The sequence below is a fragment of the Salvelinus namaycush genome, chromosome 36 (genome assembly GCF_016432855.1).
Source record: "Salvelinus namaycush isolate Seneca chromosome 36, SaNama_1.0, whole genome shotgun sequence".
NCBI lineage: Eukaryota > Metazoa > Chordata > Actinopteri > Salmoniformes > Salmonidae > Salvelinus > Salvelinus namaycush.
Window position 1 is genome coordinate 23266636 of NC_052342.1, and position 20961 is coordinate 23287596.

Genomic DNA, 20961 nt, shown 5'->3' on the forward strand with positions numbered 1-20961 from the left:
ATTTAGCTGGTATAATGTTTAGCACTTGTAAGAGGCACAAATGGTTGATTGTCATGGCCAATATCTGTGTGTTTGGAGTCAATATTTCATGTTTTTAAACCAACATTTTTTTTTTGCTTGTAACCCAATTGAAGAAATTTGAATTGTATTTATTTATAATTTATTTAACCTTTATTTAACTAGGCAAGTCAGTTAATAGCTGGAATCTTCACCGATCTTTTATACTTTTTCCAGAACATGAAATCTGTTCGTACCTCAAGTTCTGTGAGGTGGAAGAAACCTCTTTGTTCTCTAAGTTTATCCTCTCTCTAATACTGTTTGGCCATGAGGAATTTACGACGTCTCTCTGTGACCACAGCATGGGTTGAAGGAGGAAGGGGGAGGCAGGGAGTGGCAGGGAGAGGGGAATGGGCTTTATGTACCTAAACAGGCAACGTCATGACAGTACCTGCCGACCCACACATGAGGAGATCATCCATTCACCTACTCTGCGTTTCACAAAGGCACGGCGGTTGGAACAAAAAACCTCAAATTTGGACTCATCAGACCAAAGGACAGATTTCCACCGGTCTAATGTCCATTGCTCGTGTTTCTTGGCCCAAGCAAGTTTCTTCTTCTTATTGGTGTCCTTTAGTAGTGCTTCCTTTGCAGCAATTTGACCATGAAGGCCTGATTCACGCAGTCTCCTCTGAACAGTTGATGTTGAGATGTGTCTGTTACTTGAACTCTGTGAAGGATGTATTTGGGCTGCAATTTCTGAGGCTGATAACTCTAATGAACTTATCCTCTGCAGCAGAGGTAACTCTGGGTCTTCCTTTCCTGTGACGGTCCTCATGAGAGCTAGTTTCATCATAGCACTTGATGGTTTTTGCGACTGCACGAAGAAACCTTCAAAATGCTTGACATTTTCCAGATTGACTGACCTTCATGTCTTAAAGTAATGATGGACTGTCATTTCTCTTTGCTTATTTGAGCTGTTCTTGCCATAATATGGACTTGGTCTTTTACCAAATAGGGCTTTCTTCTGTATATGACCCCTACCATGTCACAACATAACTGAATGTCTCAAAAGCGTTAATGTGTGACTTAGTCTTTAGACTGAATAAGCCTCCAGAGCGAGCCTCTTGACCGTTTATTCTAGAATATGAGTATAGTATGAGATGTCTGGGACGCCAGACTACAGGCTAGGTTATTCATTACACAAGGGTAATTAATGGAGACAACTGGATAGCCCTTTGACCTCTCTCTTACTTATAATGTTCCCAGTGGTGTAAAAATACTTGAAAGTACTACTTAAGTAGTTTTCTGTGAGTATCTGTACTTTACTTTACTATTGCTATTTTTGACAACTTTAACTTCATTACTTTCTTAAAGAAAATTATGTACTTTTTACTCCATACATTTGACCTGGCACCCAAAAGTACTCGTTACATTTTGAATGCTTAGCAGGACAGGAAAATGGTCTAATTCACACACTTATCAAGAGAACTGTCACGTTCTGACCATAGTTCTTGTGTGTTTTGCTTGTTTTAGTGTTGGTCAGGACGTGAGCTGGATGGGCATTCTATGTTGTGTGTCTAGTTTGTCTGTTTCTATGTTTGGCCTAATATGGTTCCCAATCAGAGGCAGGTGTTTTGTGTTGTCTCTGATTGGGAATCATATTTAGGTGGCTTGTTTTGTGTTGGGGATTGTGGGTGGTTGTTTCCTGTCTTTGTGTTTTCTCTGCACCAGATAGGGCTGTATCGGTTTGCCACATTTATTATTTTGTTATTTGTAAGTGTTCACAGTTTCGTATTAAACATGTTGAGCACTGGCTACGCTGCGTGTTGGTCCGATCCTTGCTACACCTTCTCTTCACGTGAAGAGGAGGAAGGCTGCCGTTACAAGAAGATCCCTGGTCATCCCTGCTGCCTCTAATCTGGCAGATTCACTAAACACATGCTTCTTGTGTAAATGATGTCTGAGTGTTGAAGGGTGCCACTGGATATCCGGACATTTAAAAAACTAGAAAATGGTGCCGTCTGGTTTGCTTAATATAAGGAATTTGAAATTATTCATTATTTAACTTTTGATTCTAAAGTATAATTTAGCAATTACATTTACTTTAGATACTGAAGTATCATTTAGCAATTACATTTACTATAGATACTGAAGAATATTTACAAGCAAATACTTTGACTTTTATTCAAGTAGATTTTTACTGGGTGACTTTGGGTACTTTCTCCACTACTGAAAGTACCTACATTACAGTGGCACTATGCAGATCTGTTTAGTCCTGACTGCTCTTACTTTCACTCTTCAGACTCCTCCAGAGGACGCCTCTGGACCATATATTTGGGAGTTAAGTTATGTAAAAGTTAACTTTATATAGAAGTTAGTGTTTTTTATGGTCTATGCATAGTAAATAAAGGCATTCTAACTTTAAAACCCACCTGACTGCTTGAACCTTAGTTTCTTCAAACCATTTCACACTTTTGTTGGATTCGATTTCACCTGTAGTTTTTTTCTACTATTCTCCATTTCAGCTCACCGTTGGAAGCTCCCGACACATTGATTGCTCAAGGATATCCAAAGTCTATTGATGGTTAAACATTAGTCATTGTAATAAAATGCTCTACAGAGAAAAGGAAAGAGTTTGACTTATCTTCAACAGACTCTCTATTTTAAACTTGCTGTGGCAGCGTACAGGTAACAATTTTTATCCATTCATTCCATAACGCTATATATCCATTTTCAGAAATGTTAGTAAATTCGCTTTTATTGTTTCAAGAAATTATGAAAGAGATTGGTGTGGTGTGGTGTCACGCCCTGGCCTTAGTTATCTTTGTTTTCTTTATTATTTTAGTTAGGTCAGGGTGTGACATGGGGGATGTAGGTGTTTTTGTTATGTCTAGGGGTTTTGTATGTTTATGGGGTTTTGTCTAGTCTAGGTGTTTGTATGTCTATGGTTGCCTAGATTGGTTCTCAATTAGAGACAGCTGTCTATCGTTGTCTCTGATTGGGAACCATATTTAGGCAGCCATATTCATTAGGTAATTCGTGGGTGATTGTCTATGTGTAGTGTTTAGTGTCAGCACTATTTGTTATATAGCTTCACGTTCGTTTGTTGTTTTGTATAGTTTGTCAAGTGTTCTTCGTCTTCGTAAATTAAATATGTATTCATTTCACGCTGCGCCTTGGTCCTCCTCTCTTCAATGTTACGACGAACGTGACAGAATCACCCACCAAAATCGGACCAAGCAGCGTGAAAGAGAGGAACAGCGAGTTGTGGATTTCTGGACATTTCTGGAACCAGAGCAAGGAGGGGTGGAATTGGAGGTGAGCAACGGGAGTGAAACAGAGACTGTGAAGGATTTAATGGGGAGTTTGTAGGAGAGTGAAATGAGGGAGCTGCTGTATTGCTGCTTGAGGCACGACATCCACCCGACGGAGCGTGTTCGGGATTTGATGTTACCTGAGTCAGCTCTCCATACTCGTCCTGAGGTGCGTGCTAACCGTCTGGTAATGACAGTGCCAGTCCCACGCACCAGGCCTCCTGTGCGCCTCCCTAGTCCTGCACCTCCTGTGGCACCCCCACGTACTAGCTCTCCTGTGGCAGCCCCTCTTTGCGGGCCCCCGACTGGGCACCCTCGTTGCGGGCCCCGGACTGGGCACCCTCGCTGCTGGCCCCGGACTGGGCACCCTCTCTGGGGGCCCCGGACTGGAGACCGTCGCTGGAGGCTCCGGACTGGGGACCGTCGCTGGTGGATCCGGACTGGAGACCGTCGCTGGAGGCTCCAGACTGGAGATCGTCGCTGGAGGCTTCGTGCCATGGATCATCACTGGAGGCTTCTTGCCATGGATCATCACTGGAGGCTTCTTGCCATGGATCATCACTGGAGGCTTCGTGCCATGGATCATCACTGGAGGCTTCGTGCCATGGATCATCACTGGAGGCTTCTTGCCATGGATCATCACTGGAGGCTTCTTGCCATGAATCATCACTGGAGTGAAGAGACGTATGGGCAGTCTGGAACGTGGAGCTGCCACAGGGCTCACCAGGCTGGGGAGACATACATGAGGATTAGTTCTGGGCGCAGGCACAGGACTCACCAGGCTGGAGAGACATACAGGAGGCCCTGTCCTTGGCAGAGGCACCGGATACACTGGGCCGTGAAGGCGCACTGGAGGTCTCGAGCTTGGAGCCTGCACAACCCGTCCTGTCTGGGTGGTTCTCTTCACCCTTCAAATGCGGGGCGCTGGCACAGGACGCACTGGGCTGTGCAGACGTACCGGAGACACAGTGCGTAGAGCCAGCGCAGGATTTCCTGGGCCGAGGAGGCGTACTGGAGGTCTGGAGAGCAGGGCTGGCACACTCCGTCCTGGCTGGATGCTCACTCTAGCCCGGCAGATGCGGGGAGCTGGGATGTAGCGCACCGGGCTAAGAACGCGTACTGGAGACACCGTGCGCTCCACCGCATAACACTGTGCCTGACCAGTACGACGCTCGCACCGGTAAGCACGGGGAGTTGACTCAGGTCTCCAACCTGACTCAGCCAAACATTTTTGGGGGGTCTGCCTCTCGGGCTTCCTTGCTAGCCGTGTTCCTTCGTAACGCTGCCGCTCTGCTTTCGCTGCCTCCAGTTCCTCCCATGGACGGCGATACTCCCCAGCCTGCCTCCAGGGTCCCTTAGCGTCCAGTATCTCTTCCCATGACCATTTCTCCAGATAGCGCTGCTCCCCCTTACCACGCTTCTTGGTCCCTTGTTGGTGGGAAGTTCTGTCACGGCTGTTGAATGAAGTGGACTAAGGTGCAGCGTGGTAAGCGTACATTTTATTTTTATTCGAAATGACGCCGACAAAACAGTAAACAATACATGTAAACAACAGTAAACAATAATGCCACAAACAAAGTCAACTTACAGGTGGGAAAAAGGGCTACCTAAGTATGGTTCTCAATCAGAGACAACGATAGACAGCTGTCCCTGATTGAGAACCCTACATAGAAATACAAATAATAGAACATAGAATACCCACCCCAAATCACACCTTGACCAAACAAAATAGAGACATAAAAAGGATCTCTAAGGTCAGGGCGTGACAGTAGTACTGCTAGTTTATACAAAGTCAAATGTAACAAATAGCAAAAAACATTATATGAACTGTGCAAATTATACATTTGTGACATCATAAATAAATGGTATTCAATACAGTAATATGAGATCTGTACTGTATGTAAAACATTTACATTTTACATTTTAGTAATTTAGCAGATGCTCTTACCCAGAGTGACTTACAGTAAGTGCATTCATCTTAACCACATATCACAGTCAAATATACAGGATACAAACATTCCACTTCAGCTAAACAATGCATATACAGCATTCTGAAAAAAAAATATATATATTGTAGATATGGAAATAATATATTTAGATGGTAATCTTGTCATCTGTTCAAAAGGTGTTTTTATACCTTCTAATACATTCAACCATTTTTGTATTCACCACGTCCTTGTTTTGGTCTGTAATACATTGCTTCTTCTTCTTCGGTGAGGTTTAACAGCGGTTGGCATCCAATATATGTTGCATTACCACCACTAACTAGACTTCACCACCACCAGCTACACTATAATGGATTCAGAAAGTATTTAGACATGTCATATCAACTCCCGCTCCCCCTCTCCGGCGCACAACGTTGCCGGTCTACTAACCACCAGTCCTGGCAACCCATCTTTACACACACCTGGCAACCATCAGCACACACACCGGCGTCTCATCATCAGTCACACCTGGACCTCATCACGCCCTTGATTACTTACCCTTTATAAAGCACTCTTGTTATCAGTCATCGGGTAGTAGTGTATATGTTTCTATGTCAGACGCTTCTCTTGTTTTGTATCACTCTGTGTTCGTTATTCGTGAACTCACTAACACCTACTTTCTGACTCCCTGTGTCTACGTTACAAGATCCCTTGTCGTTGTCTCTAATTGGGGATCATACTTAAGGGTTCCCTGTTTCCACCTGCTTTGTGGGATATTGTTTTGAGTTAGTGCATGTAGCACCTCTGAAGTCAAGGTTCGTTGTTTGTTTCCTTTTTGTTTGGAAGTTTCGCTTAAATAAATATGTGGAACTTTAATCACGCTGCGCCTTGGTCCGTCTCTCCACACAACCGTGGCAGAATATCCCACCAAACCAGGACCAATCATCGTGTTCACCAGGTGAAGGAGTTTTGGACATGGGAAGAAGTGATGGGTGGATGTGAGACCCTTCCTTGGCGGCAGATGGAAGGAAATGATAGAGGACGGCGACGACGCCGGGGTTCGCGGCCACAGAAAGCCCAAGGACAACCCCAATAATTTTTTGGGGGTGGGGCACAAGGGGTGGCCGGTCGAGCCGAGGAGAGTGCCAGAGCCCGAATGGCAAACTCTGGAGGAGCGTGTCGTCAGACCACGGCCACAGAAACCCCAATAAAAAAAAATTGGGGGGGGGGGGGGCACATGGAGCTGGCGACTGAGCAAAGGGAAGAGCCAGAGACCACCTGGGAGGAGAAAGAGAGGTGGTCGGTCGACCCAAGGAGAGTACCAGAGCCTGCCTGGGATTCGATGGAACAGTGTGAGGAGGGATACCGGAGAATGGAGTTGGCTAGGAGTATGCGGCAACGCAGGTGTTTGAAGAAACGTGTCATCAGTCCGGTGCCACCTGTACCGGCCCCACGCACTCGGCCTCCAGTGCGCATTCACAGTCCAGAGCTTCCGGCGACGGTCCCCAGTCCAGAACCCCCTGCGACGGTCCACAGTCCGGAACCTCCTGCGACGGTCCACAGTCCGGAACCTCCTGCGACGGTCAACAGTCCGGAACCTCCTGCGACGGTCCACAGTCCGGAACCTCCTGCGACGGTCCACAGTCCGGAACCTCTGGTGACGGTCCACAGTCCAGAACCTCCTGCGACGGTCCACAGTCCGGAACCTCCTGCGACGGTCCACGGTCCGGAACTTCCAGCGACGGTCAACGGTCCGGAACTTCCAGCTCCATGGCCGGAGCCTTCCTCTGCGCCGGTGCCCAGTCCAGGCACGGCGTCCAGTCCTGATCCATTGCCGGAGCCCTCCTTTGCGCCGGTGCCCAGTCCAGGCACGGCGTCCAGTCCCGCTCCAAGGCCGGAGCCTTCTTCTGCGCCAGTGCCCAGTCCAGGCACGGTATCCAGTCCCGCTCCAAGGCCGTAGCCTTCCTCTGCGCCGGTGCCCAGTCCAGGCACGGCGGCCAACCCAGCTCCATGGCCGGAGCCCTCCTTTGCGCCGATGCCCAGCCCAGGCATGGCGCCCAACCCAGCTCCATGGCCGGAGTCCTCCTTTGCGCCGATGCCCAGCCCAGGCATGGCGCCCAACCCAGCTCCATGGCCGGAGTCCTCCTTTGCGCCGATGCCCAGTCCAGGCACAGCGCTCAGCCCGGCGCTTTGGCCGGAGTCCTCCTTTGCGCCGATGCCCAGTCCAGGCACGGCGTTCAGCCCGGCACGTAGGCCGGATCCGGGGTCTGAGTGGGGGCTATGACCCACACCGGAGCCGCCACCGACACTAGTCACCCCCCCTACCCTCCCCAGTTGGTTTCAGGTTTTGCGGCCGGAGTCTGCACCTTTGGGGGGGTACTGTAACGCCCTGACCATGGAGAGCCCTTTGTTCTCTATGGTATAGTAGGTCAGGGCATGACTAGGGGGTGTTCTAGGTTTATTATTTCTATGTTGGTACTCTGGGTATGGTTCCCAATTAGAGGCAGCTGAGATCCATTGTCTCTAATTGGGGATCATACTTAAGGGTTCCCTGTTTCCACCTGCTTTGTGGGATATTGTTTTGAGTTAGTGCATGTAGCACCTCTGAAGTTACGGTTCAATGTTTGTTTCCTTTTTGTTTGGATGTTTCGCTTAAATAAATATGTGGAACTTTAATCACGCTGCTTCTTGGTCCGTCTCTCCACACAACCGTGACAATATTACTCGCTAATGTTCAGTCTCTAGACAATAAAGTTGATGAGCTCATGGCAAGGATTTATTTCCAGAGAGAGATCAGAGATTGTAACATACTCTGTTTCACCTAAACATGGCTCTCTCGGGATATTCTGTCTGAGTCCGTACAGCCAGTTGAGTTCTCAGTTCATCGTGCAGACAGGAATAAATATCTCTCCGGGAAGAAGGGTGGAGGTGTATGTTTCATGATTAACTACTCATGGTGTGATTGTGATAACATACATGAACTCAAGTTATTTTGTTCATCCAACCTAGATTACCTCACAATAAAATGCCGATTACATTACCTCCCAAGAGAATTCTCTTTGATTATAGTAACAGCCGTGTATATTCTCCCTCAAGCCAATACCACGACGGCCCTCAAAGAACTTCACTGGACTCTATGCACACTGGAAACCACATATACAGAGGCAACATTAATTGTAGCTGGTGATTTTAACAAAGCAAATTTGAGGAAAATGCTACCGAAGTTCTATCAACACATTGACTGTAGTACACGCGCTGCTAAAACACTACACTAGGGCCAGAATCATCCTCATCATTATTGGGACGAGACTCAACCTCGGCCATCTTCACCACACCTGTCACTGCAGGTAATTCATTCTGAATCTTGTCAGATTCATTTTCGTCCTCCACCCAAGTATTGGGATTTATCCAATGTCATCACTTGACTTCGGCATTGTTCCTTCTTCCTCAGTTTCCCTGTCTGTTGTCGGAATCCATGTTTATTTGTGAGAAACACATTGATATGAATTGCTGTTTTTTCAAAAATGGATGTCAATTCATTTTAACTGTCCCCCCACCAAAAACAAAATGTGATACCAAGTAAATTATTGGAATCTTTTGACTTTTTAAAGCTTAATATATATTTCTGTAGACTTGAATGAACCATGCGATTAACAGGACCTGGTTTTATGTTCCATGTCAGGTGCATCATGGGACCTTTGATCCGGCAAGTCTGTTTGTTAACATTCCTCATCCTCTTTAATGCCTGTTCATCTGTTGCAGGTAATTAATATTACAAGTAATCTTTTATCCATGTAAATGTTTACCTACAAATTACATATAATAAACATATTTTAATGTGTCAGTGGTCATGTTTGACATTCACTGCGTTGCAGTCGGCAATTGCGGACTGGTTATCTACAAATCATCTTGCATTTTAAATAACAACTTATTATTATATGTAAATTACGTTAGATCATTCTCTCAACGGATACCCACAATACGTAACCAATTTGTTGTTCTTGAACGTTATTATCATGTTGTATTCAGCAGGTCTTACTAATAAGTTAGTCTGTTGATAAAAAATCTAGATGTCTATTTCTTTGCTATTAGTGGTATACTGTGTACGTTAGTATGATGGTCACTTATGTTAAAAGGAAACTTTGTGTAAATGTCTTGATAAGTTATTGCCCGATATGAGCCGCTCTCATCTTTGTGTCCTTCAGACTGATATTGCAACACTTTCCCGTCTCTCCCTCCAGATATGCAGCTTGTTGTCCCTCCTGACCCTGTAGTTACCTCTACTGGTCATGACGTCATCCTTCCCTGTCACCTGTCTCCTCAAACCAGTGCTGTTAACATGGAAATCAGGTGGTTTAAGGAAGGAGAATTCGCTAACCCCCTGTACCTGTATTTGGGTGGAAAGGTAACAGAGGGGAAAGGCTATGAGGGTAGAGTGAGTGTGTTCACTCAGGAGTTGGAGAGTGGCAATATATCATTGCTGCTGAATAATGTCATGGCTTCTGAAAGGGGAAGCTACAAATGCCAAGCCAGCTACTTGGACTGGATTCAGGAACTGCCTGTTGTTCTACAGGTTAAACGTAAGTAAATACCACTTTATTCAGTAAGAGGATCAATTTAATTAATTCCTGTCTAGTGCAGAATCATCAAAGCAGACCGATAGAATGTAGAGTATTTTAGATTTTACAATAGGGTAAAACTATTCTTCCACCTGTTTCTTTACAGAGCAGGGCAGTGTCCCCAGGATCTCCATGAGGAAGCACCACAAAGTGTTCATCCAGCTCAGCTGCAGTTCAGAGAACTGGTACCCAGAGCCTGACATGTTGTGGACAGACAGCAGTGGGAAGGAGATCACCTCAGCAGAGACAGAGAGGCCCAAACAGAAGGAGGGGGGTGTCCTATACTCCATCACCAGTCACATGAGAATAGGGAATGACCAACTGGAGGGGGTCACATGTGTGGTGATGTCACAGTACCAGGGAACCAAGATGGAGTCTAAACTGCAGATGACTGGTTAGTTTAGGAACTTTAGGTCTCAACTTACTGTTGAGAGTTAGAATAATAGAATACACAAGGTGCAATTGCTAAATTTGGTTGGGCATCAGCAGTCACTCAATCAGCCCATGTCAGCAAACATTTTGATTGGTAAGTTAGTCTAGCGGACAGCTAGATTCGGTCAAATTACTGACCGAATGATCACATTAAAAACTATAAACATTTGTCTCCACCCTATGGCAATTGATGAGTGCTGTTTTTTGTGAGCCCCACCCCCATCAAAGTTGCCCATCCCTGATGTAGACCAATACCCTAAACAAGTGGTCCAGGGCCTGTTTGTTCATCATGTTGATCATGTTTAAAGTTCCCGAAGGTACATCTTATATAAGACTAAAATTAGGTTGGAGTGTAATTATGTGACATTTGGAAAAATGTGGAATGTTGAACCTCATACAATTTGCAGAACTAATTTATTGCAATGGCAATCTAATCTAACCTTTAACCCTGCTTGTGTTACAGAGGAATTCTACATGAGCAGTCTGCCTGACAGGGTGTACATCTCTGCATTTATGATTCCTGTGTTTCTGGGACTGCTGTGTATCACTGCATCTGTGCTCTCCTTATTCCATCAGAGACGAGGTTGGTCTCACTTGTTATCTAAATATGATATCAGGGTATAGTTATACACAACCATGTTTATTAGTAGGTTCTATGGTTCAACATTGTTGTAAGCATTTTCAGATGTTATTGAAATTATATTGTATATACTTTTATTGTTGCATGCAATATTGTGCAAGTACTTTGTGCAATGATGATATTATATTTTCACCTCCAGTTGTTCGAGAAAACCTGAAGCCTTTGGGTAAGAACAGATACTGAAAGACACATTAACTTCTTATGGCTGGGGGCAGTATTGAGTAGCTTGGATGAATAAGGTGCCCAGAATAAACTGCCTGCTACTCAGGCCCATTTTCTAATATATGCATATTATTAGTATATTTGGATAGAAAACACTCTGAAGTTTCTAAAACTGTTTGAATGATGTCTGTGAGTATAACAGAACTCATATGGCAGGCAAAAACCTGAGAAAAAATCCAACCAGGAAGTGGGAAATCTGAGGTTTGTAGGTTTTCAACTCATTGCCTATCGAATTTACAGTGGGATATTAGTCATATTGCACTTCCAAAGGCTTCCACTAGATGTCAACAGTCTTTAGAACCATGTTTGATGCTTCTACTGTGAAGGAGGGGAGAATGAGGGCTCTTTGAGTCAGGGGTCTGGCAGAGTGCCATGAGCTGACCACGCACGTTCACGTGAGAATTAGACCTGCGTTCCATCGCATTTCTACAGACAAAGGAATTCTGCGGTTGGAACATTATTGAAGATTTATGTTAAAAACATACTAAAGATTGATTCTATACTTCGTTTTACATGTTTCTACAAACTGTAATATGACTTTTCGTCTGAACTTTTGCCTGGACTTGGATTGGATTTGGATTGTGTACTGAACGTGCAAACAAAAAGGAGGTATTTGGACATAAATGATGGACTTTATGGAACAAATCAAACATTTATTGTTGAACTGGGATTCCTGGGAGTGCATTCTGATGAAGATCATCAAAGGTAAGTGAATATTTATAATGCTATTCTGACATCTGTTGACTCAACATGGCGGATATCTTTATGGCTTGTTTGGGCTCTGAGTGCTGTACTCAGATTATAGCATGGTGTGCTTTTTCTGTAAAGTTTTTTGGAAATCTGACACAGCGGTTGCATTAAGGAGAGGTTTATCTGAAGTTCCATGTATAATACTTGTATCTTTTATCAATGTTTATTATGAGTATTTCTGTAAGATGATGTTGCTCTCTGCAAAATCACCGGATGTTTTGGAGGCAAAACATTACTGAACATAGTGCGCCAATGTAAACTGAGATTTTTGGATATAAATATGAACTTTATCGAACAAAACATACATGTATTGTGTAACATGAAGTCCTATGAGTGTCATCTGATGAAGATCATCAAAGGTTAGTGATTCATTTTATCTATATTTCTGCTTTTTGTGACTCCTCTCTTTGGCTGGAAAAATGGCTGTATGGTTTTCTGTGACGAGGTGCTGACCTAACATAATCGTTTGATGTGCTTTCGCAGTAAAGCCTTTTTGAAATCGGACACTGTGGTGGGATTAACAACAAGTTTTATTTATGAGATTTCAGTTGTTTTGAATTTGGCGCCCTGCACTTTCACTGGCTGTTGTCATATCGATCCCGTTAACGGGATCCCAGCCATAAGAAGTTTTAACTGAGTTCTGTAACACATTTGAAAAACACTAACATCTCAAGTAACATTCTTTATAAATAAATAAAAAACTATTTTCAAAAAGGAATTAAAATATCAAGTAATATGCTGTATATTGAACTCATTCACAAATATATTTTTATCTATTTTTTTTATTTTTTTACAATAGATGATAAGAATAGAAAATTAAAAGCTATGGATCAAGGTATGCAATATTTATCTTCAATATATACAGTATTTCTTTAAAATTTATCTTTTAAAACAGTTTTAATTGACACCAAAATAACAACTTTCCTCCACTGTATATTACAGAGCTCATCAAAAAGACAGAGGAAGTAACTTATAAGGATCAGTTAATGGGTAGGTATTATGTGTTTTACAGTTGATGGAACATTATTTACTTCACAAGTATTAAAAGTGAATTGATACAGAAACATGATGTTGTATTTTCACAGGAATTACTGAAACAATCCCAGACTCTGGTAACTATCGGTTCCTTTCACATTAATGCTGCACAAACTTCAAGTGATTTGTCATCTAAATATATAATCCATGCAGTTTTGTTTTCATATATATAGTGTGGTATGAAATTATTGACACCCTTGATAAAGGTGTGGAACAATGACTGGATCAAATAAAAAATTAAAATACTGAGCTATATTCTATGTTCAAATAAATTGTACCCAGTACCATGACATTTTAGCCAGAAACCTGGTTGCCTCTGCCAGGAGGCTGACACTCGGCCGCAAGTGGACCTTTCAGCAAGACAATGACCCCAAGCACACGACAATCTCAATCTCCGGACTTGAAACCCATTAAAAACCTATGGTTTGAATTGAAGAGGGAGGTCCAGACGAACGATATCAAATATCTGGAAGGTTTCTGTATGGAGATCCCTTCCAATGTGTTTTCCAACTCAAAATGTTATTTTGAAAAAGTCTCAGTGTCTTAATCCTCACAAGGTTTAGGTATTGAAACGTATTGAAAACAGGTGTGTCAATAATTTTTACCTCTACATTTTAGAGAAAAAAAGAGTAGTTCTTAAACAAAATCTCTTTCTCTGAGCAATTGTATTAGTATAAAATAATATAATTTTCCAATTTATTTGAACATAGAATATAGCTCAGTATTTTAATTTTTTATTAGAGACTCCAAAATGACTCTCATAACCACATAGTCATTGTATTATTTAAATTCCAAAGTGTTGGATTACAGACCTAAAACAACGAAAAATGTGTCAATGTCCCAATTCTTCGGGAGCTCACTGTAGATACACCCATTTCTTTTCCTCTTCCCTACGTAGTTTGGAGCTTGATGGTTGATCATGCAGGTAATTATGAACACTTTTATATTTCATATGTTTCATGTTTGGTACTAATAGAATACACACACACACACACACACACACACACACACACACACCTTCATCATTTTATGTTTCATTTTTAACATGTGATCACATTTCTTACCACAAAAAAATATTAAATTCAATAACGATGTTTGATATTTTATCTTTCATTTTATGTTTCATTTTTAACATTAACGTGATCACATTGCCTACCAAAAATTCAAATAAATGGCATTGATTTTTCAATGGTCATGCTAATTCATTATAGAACAAACATAACATGTTGAAATATGCTAATGTTATTGGATTCATGTTTTGTGTTAAAATATCATAAATCTTTTTAACATTGAAACAAAAATTACATTGATTTTTTTTCAGTGGATGTGACTTTCGACCCTGACACTGCACATGTCAGACTCTCTTTATCTGATGATAACAAATGTCTCATATTTGGAGAATTCAAAGAAAAAAAGGATTGTGAGACTTTCAAAGAAAAATGCAAATGCACTAAAAACAAGTTTAAATATAATCAATGTGTCTTGGGAGTGGAAGGATATGACAAAGGTACACATTACTGGGAGGTTGACCTGGGGAAGAAGAGCCAGTGGAGTGTTGGGATCGCTCAGGACACAGAGAAGAGAGACAACATCCAAATGTATCCAGACACTGGCTTCTGGAGCATATGTTACAAAGATGGAGAACTGAAAACAGTTGAACAGTCTCCCACTTTCCTTCCCATTGAACTGAAACCTGAGAAGCTGGGAGTTTTAGTGGACTATGAAGGGGGACAGATAACATTTTTCAATGTGGAGAAGAGGTGCCACATCCACTCCTTCATCAATGGCAAGTTTTCTAAGAAACTCTATCCGTTCTTTGGTCCTTTGATTGATTGTAAAGAGGAACTCAAAATCTCACCTGTGGTACAAAGAGACATACCCTCAACCTCTGACAACCGTTAGTGTAAATAATGGAAGATGAATAGAAAGGTATTTAGATCCCAAAGCTTATTGTAATTATAATACTATTAATATTATAATTTAAAGCTGAAAATGTAAATCCTATAATGTAGCTTTTACACATGTTAGTTTTAAAGTGTAGAATATACACTGAGTGTACAAAATATTAAGAACACCTTCCTAATGTTGCCCTCAGAACAGCCTCCTTTCACTCTACAAGGTGTCTACATGCTTCCCACTGTTGTGTCAAGTTGTCTGGATGTCTTTTGGGTGGTGGACCATTCTTGATACACATGGGAAACTGTGAGCATGAAAAACACTGCTGCGCTACAATTCTTGACACAAACCGGTGCACTTGGCACCTATTACCATTCCCCATTCAAAGGCACTTAAATATTTTGTCTTGCCCATTAACCCTCGAATGACACACATACACAATCAATTGTCTCAAGGCTTAAAAATCCTTCATTAACCTGTCTCCTCCCCTTCATCTACACTGACTGAAGTGGATTTAACAAGTGACATCAATAAGGGATCATATCTTTCAGCTGGTCAGGAAAGAGCAGTTCTTCATGTTTTGTGCACGCAGTGTTAATCTATTTAAATATGAAGTCTTAGTTGTTTTAATTACAATATGTTTGACAATAGAATAATTGACTCACTCACTATAATTGTGTTTTTTTGTAATATCCTGTTTAAAAATATATTTTCACTCACTGTACTCAATGTGTTAAAATCTGTAAAAGTGTAAAAACTTTTGTTACAATAATAAAAGGCATTTAAAAAATTGTCATGAACTCATAAAAGTACTTGTATGTTAGTGGATATTTGTTTAAAGTCCCAGAGGCGTCATTTGCTAAATATTATTTATTTCTCTTTAAGAGCATTTATTAAAATATGAGACATATGTCCTTTATAATAATGTCTACACCCATAAATAAGGTTGTGTTAGTCACAAACAAGCTTTTTCGTTTAATAATCAGAAAATGCAGAAACATTTTCATGCAGAGTTATGCAGAATGTATGTAAATTCCATATCACATTGTTCCTGTAGATTTTGTTATATGCACAATTTTCAATCAAATCTGTGGGTGCAAACATTTTATTAATGAGGTCCCAGAATAGTATTCTTGACATTGTAAAGACGAAGGCCTCTGTATGCAGAGTTGTGCTTACCAATGGCTGATTACAAACCTTCCTAATCTATACATTATGTAAGAGCTGGCATAAACTGATTGATCCTCATGATCACAAGGTATAAACTGGTACACATCCAAGTCTTAAATGCAATATTTCATTCTTCACAAATCATTACAGTGTACAGTATATGTGTAAGAAGGGAGGCATAACATTACCTGTGCATTATGCATGATTTCTTTTCTGATATTGGTGTGGTTTGAGAAAAATACAACTGAAATAGCAGTTCAATTTTATTCAAGTCAGACAACAAATATAAAGTCAATGTGAGAAAGCAACACATTTCTCTAATAAGCAAAAAAGTATCATACAATTTTAACACCTCCAAGCAAATGTGTAAATATTACTGAAGTGACAATCATTAGTGATTGACCATCATTAGTGTAGTTAAGACCACTCAAGTTTAGCTCTCCAACACAATAAAGTAGCCTATTGACAGATGTAGAGGTGATCCTTAATGCTTTAGATTATTTCGATTTTTTACTTTCAACGGACAAAACTGTGATTGGATCTGTATCATTGTTCCAGGGTGAGAAAAGTGGGCGGACCTCATCCTCATAACCTGGTCCGTTGATAAATGAGTAGAGGTGTGAACCATCTTCTGCATTAAAGAAAGTCACCTTCTTTTCCTTATAATCTAGATAGATACCAACTTTATCTGGAATACCTTTCTCAAGAACATGTTCCTTATCATCCATGGCTTTCAGTCTTCCCCCATTGGACAGCCTGATTACCCAGAAGCCATTGGCAGGGCTGAGAACCAACTGTCCCTTCCTGTTAGCTGTTGCCTTGGTAACACCAAGTACCCAGTCATCCTTCTTCGCCACATTCACCTCCCAGTAGGTCCTCCAAGCACGACCCATAATGCCCAGCACATAGGGATCCTCATCAAACATGTTATCACTACACGGTCTCTGTGGTGTTTCCTTTATCCAGCGTACTGTTTTCCCATCTATCAGTAGGTTAGGGTGAGCGGTGTCCACATCCAGAGTTACATCCACTGAGGAGAAAGAAAGTTACACACAGTTGAATAATACGTTTTCCATACCGATTCAGTTTACAGTACAGAAATGAACAGACATACTTGAAAATACATGTTAAAATGGTAATTACAAAACAACAATTTAATCAATCATCATTATTTTGAAACTATGACAACATGTTGCTAAAGACGTGGGCATAGTACTGTATGTTTAAAGCTGATAGCTTCGTACCTTCATGTACGTGCTTCACATCTATATCTGAAAAGCAGAATGAAATTAGACAATTACACAAATAGAACTAGTACAAAGTGTCAGTATCATCATTCTATGTGTTAAAGGTAAAAAAGTTACCCAATATAATCTACTGTTCAATAAAGACAAGATTCTGATTAGATACATTACTACTTAACTTCTGGTGAGTAATTCAGGATTATATCTGTACAATTCTTTTGCAATTAGGAACACAATGAAAATATTTATATAAAGTCCCACATTTAAATGTTATTAACATTCTGATTACCAGACTATAAAAATACAGTATAATAAATACCAGTTGGCTGATCGACGGTCTGCAATAATTGATCAGCTGCAATGGTAAATCAGAATACATTGTTATACCCAAAGCTAATAAGCAGGGCTCAGATATGTCAATCTCAATGTGACTTCCCTGAATAAATAAACACAAAGTAACCAGAAAAGATACAGAGTTAATAACAAAAGTTTTCCTAATATCGTATTAGCCGACTGTATTGGAAATGTAGAATCATTACAGGTTGACTACTCCGCGGTCTGCACTGATGCATCAACTGCAGTTGATAATAAGTCAAACTCAATGCTAATATCTGGAAAAGAAAGACAGTAACTTAAAGTTGAACTGACTGTGTTTTAGTTAAAATCCGTTCATATTATGTTATGTTTTTTCATTATTCTGAGAAGAACCTGTATGGGTAGTGTGCATATCCTCTGATAGTTGTTCATAATATGTTTTTGTATTGATAACAGTAAGAGAGCGAGAAAAAATGATTTATGGAGGGTTTAAAGGGGATTTCCACCACTTCATAACCTCATAGTCTGGAGATGCTGGAGATAATGAATGTTAGGTTCAAAGTAAATTAGTGGATTTCCTCAATTTAATTATATTGTTTTAAAAAGTAATAAAGTATAATTAATGAAGCTTTACCTCCACAGCACTTATACAATACCAAGAAAACCACTTCCAGGAAAAGAATTGCCCCAAATGTAACACATAGGGCAAACCACACAGTGCAATCCAAACCATACAGTACACAGGTTGACCCGGAAGTTGATTGCCTCTCAGTCTCTGTTCCATCTGTAACTGCAATGGTGAATCAGAATTAGGTCTTGAACTCAACATTTAAATATGTGTCCTCTTTATTAGAACATATATCATCCCTCAGCTGTTGATCAAAATAAGTGGAGGGGGTACTGTTATGATGTTTTTTTATGTAGCTTTATGGTTCAAATGGACAATAACAACCAACATTTGGACATGTGGTACCAGGGTGAATGACTTAGTCTGCCCTCATAGCCCTTCCCAAGACGTTACTATTAGCTTATTACCTTGAGCAGATGAACAGGGGGAAAAAATAAGGCATGTTACCAAACAGACTTGCTGGATCAAAGGTCCCATGATGCACCTGCCAGGGAACATAAAACCATGACCTGTAATCTCTGCATGCATCAATATTATTGAGATCATGTTGTAAGATAATAAGTATGGATAGCATTCCTTTATTTTGCAAATACTCTTTCAACAAAATCTTTGTCAACAAGTTTACTCAGAAATACTTTTGTGCCAGTACTTCAATGCTTAATTTGAGCCGGATCCTGATCCGGAAAAGGACGACTGTAGGCTATTCCCGACTCTCCGTGTTGTACTGTTTTGTTCCGGAACCTATTTGGACGGATCCGGTACCTATCGTGGCATGGAAAATCATTGTCACTTTTCGCAATGTACAAATTCAAATAAAAGCGATCAAAGTTCATTCGAGTTGCCTCTTCGTAAATGTTCATTTACCCTCAAAAAACGTCATGTGAAAAAGTAGATTTCAGCCCGGGCCTAATATTCTATGAGTTGATTTGGGTTGGGCTGGCCCGTGTTTATGGTTTGCTCAACATTGTAACCATATATGTTTAAGTCCAACGCATGGCCGTGGCTGTGTGAGAAGCGCGCCAGTAGCTCTCGCATAACTAGAATGAAATTCACTTTCTATGATCTCTCTCCGTTTCTGCTCTCATAGACATGAGCCTGCAACTCACATCTCTCCAGCATTGCACTTCATCATTTATTTCCGTGTAGAATCAAAGCTGCGCGAAGGTTTCTTGAGGAACTACAGCACCCCTGATGAATTCAAATACATTTGCCAAAGTTATATAATTACTGCTGGTTGTACAGAAATAAATTAAATCATTCAGAATAGCCCACTACACCACGAGAATGCCTATAATTTAGCCACAGGGGATCAATAGCTCCTTTAAAAATAGCCTAGTTGTGGATTGTAGCCCAATAATAAGGAATAGCCTACAATCGGGAACGCGTTAAATCTGTCATTGAAAACAGCACGCAGACAAAACATTTAAAATACAATTGAGCGAAAACACAGCTTGAAAAGCAACGACTCTTGCTGAAAAGATAAGACTCTGTGCTGTAGGCCACCAAAATATTTAATTAACTTCCAAATATGTTTTACAAGAGAGAGAGAGGGAGAAAGGCTTTTGGTACGAGCGCATCGGACCAGCGAGTGAGCTGCGTATCATTGGATGCGTCAGTGAAACTGGAAAGCATTTTTAAGACTATCATTTCCTCATATTGTAGCCTACAATATGTCTCCACACACCTATTTGTATTTGTTTATTTAACCTTTATTTAACCTAGGCCTAGGCTATTGATGGATTCAAGACACGGTCGTGTTTTATGATCTCAGATGATCAGTGTCAAAGTAGCCTGCCATTTTGACCATTTGTGCGGTATTTAAAAAGATTCTGCCAAAGTCTCCAGTCATGTAAAATTACATAAAAACGCATTTCATGCAATTCTAAAAGGCCAACATTTCCCGGACCTTAGGCTACAAAAAATGTTCCCCGTGTGTGCAACTTCTGCCTCTACTCTACTGCTTTATGCCACTACGAAAATGCGACGATATGTAATGCTTTATTATAAAGGTTATTTTGTTCTCATGCGTTCCGGTACCTCAGAACTCTCCAGGTCACTGCCCTCTAGCGCTCACTTTTTGTCGCAGCACCTCCCGATTTACAAATTAAGCACTGCAGTACTTCTATGATGTACAATACATTATATGTATGTATATAAAGTATATTTATGTATTTGTTCATACGGTATGTAGCTATGTTATATAGTTCATTATGAACCAGAGTAATATACAATTAAACCATCAAGACATTTGAAAGCATTATTGCATGTACGTTACATATCACATTATTTCGCAATAGATAAAGATAAGCTTTTAGGAAATAATTAATTCACTAGAACCTCTTACCTGAACGCAGATAACAGAGTACGGTGTACTCGCAGATAACAGATAACAGAGTACGCAGATAACAGAGTACGTAACAGAGTACGTTTCAGATATGATATCAACGTTATATTCTCCCCAGAGCTTCTTTTAAGAATGAGAGTAGTGTTTAACCACAATTGGACTTTGAGGCTCGAAGGTTCAGAGGCTCCCTCTAGAGGTTTCTCCAGCAGTAAACGTTAAAACAGGTCAGGCTATACAAATGTATTTACATTTTTAACGAATGGCCCTCTTCACATTTAACAAATAATTTAATTAAATTCAAGTTGTATATATTGAAAAGTATACTGAAAAAGTGCATTATTATAGCACAAATGATGCCTTCAAGCTTCCGTTAAAGTGATACAACTTCCACTTTGATTATGTCTGAACTATGCCTCTTTTAACCTCC

General features: G+C 40.9%; 2 protein-coding genes and 1 long non-coding RNA gene across 3 annotated transcripts; 2 read left to right on the forward strand and 1 right to left on the reverse strand.

Annotated features, from left to right (window-relative positions):
* The first annotated feature begins 8951 nt into the window (after window positions 1-8951).
* Window positions 8952-11113, forward strand: LOC120030496 (butyrophilin-like protein 2). The gene is made up of 5 exons (XM_038975905.1): window positions 8952-9001; window positions 9481-9819; window positions 9965-10252; window positions 10754-10873; window positions 11070-11113. Exons 2-5 carry the CDS (start codon window positions 9483-9485, stop codon window positions 11111-11113), a joined length of 789 nt encoding a protein of 262 aa, XP_038831833.1. The 5' UTR covers window positions 8952-9001; window positions 9481-9482.
* Window positions 11114-12896: 1783 nt separating this feature from the next.
* On the forward strand, window positions 12897-14281 carry LOC120030340. Its single transcript, XR_005473639.1, has 3 exons — window positions 12897-13014; window positions 13836-13862; window positions 14259-14281. It is a non-coding gene; the product is annotated as an uncharacterized LOC120030340 (long non-coding RNA).
* A 1972-nt stretch (window positions 14282-16253) lies between these two features.
* LOC120030339 (E3 ubiquitin-protein ligase TRIM69-like) lies at window positions 16254-17251 on the reverse strand. The gene is made up of 2 exons (XM_038975715.1): window positions 17248-17251; window positions 16254-17033 (listed from the first exon to the last, which is right to left on the reverse strand). Exon 2 carries the CDS (start codon window positions 16927-16929, stop codon window positions 16501-16503), a length of 429 nt encoding a protein of 142 aa, XP_038831643.1. The 5' UTR covers window positions 16930-17033; window positions 17248-17251; the 3' UTR covers window positions 16254-16500.
* Window positions 17252-20961: the final 3710 nt, after the last annotated feature.

Coding starts and splice junctions, on each gene's coding strand:
- LOC120030496 (XM_038975905.1), top strand. CDS start 9,483: ATGCAGCTTGTTGTCCCTCCTGACCCTGTAGTTACCTCTACTGGTCAT. Junction 10,253..10,753: donor GTCTAAACTGCAGATGACTG/GTTAGTTTAGGA, acceptor CTTGTGTTACAG/AGGAATTCTACATGAGCAGT. Junction 10,874..11,069: donor CTTATTCCATCAGAGACGAG/GTTGGTCTCACT, acceptor TTTCACCTCCAG/TTGTTCGAGAAAACCTGAAG.
- LOC120030339 (XM_038975715.1), bottom strand. CDS start 16,929: ATGTTTGATGAGGATCCCTATGTGCTGGGCATTATGGGTCGTGCTTGG.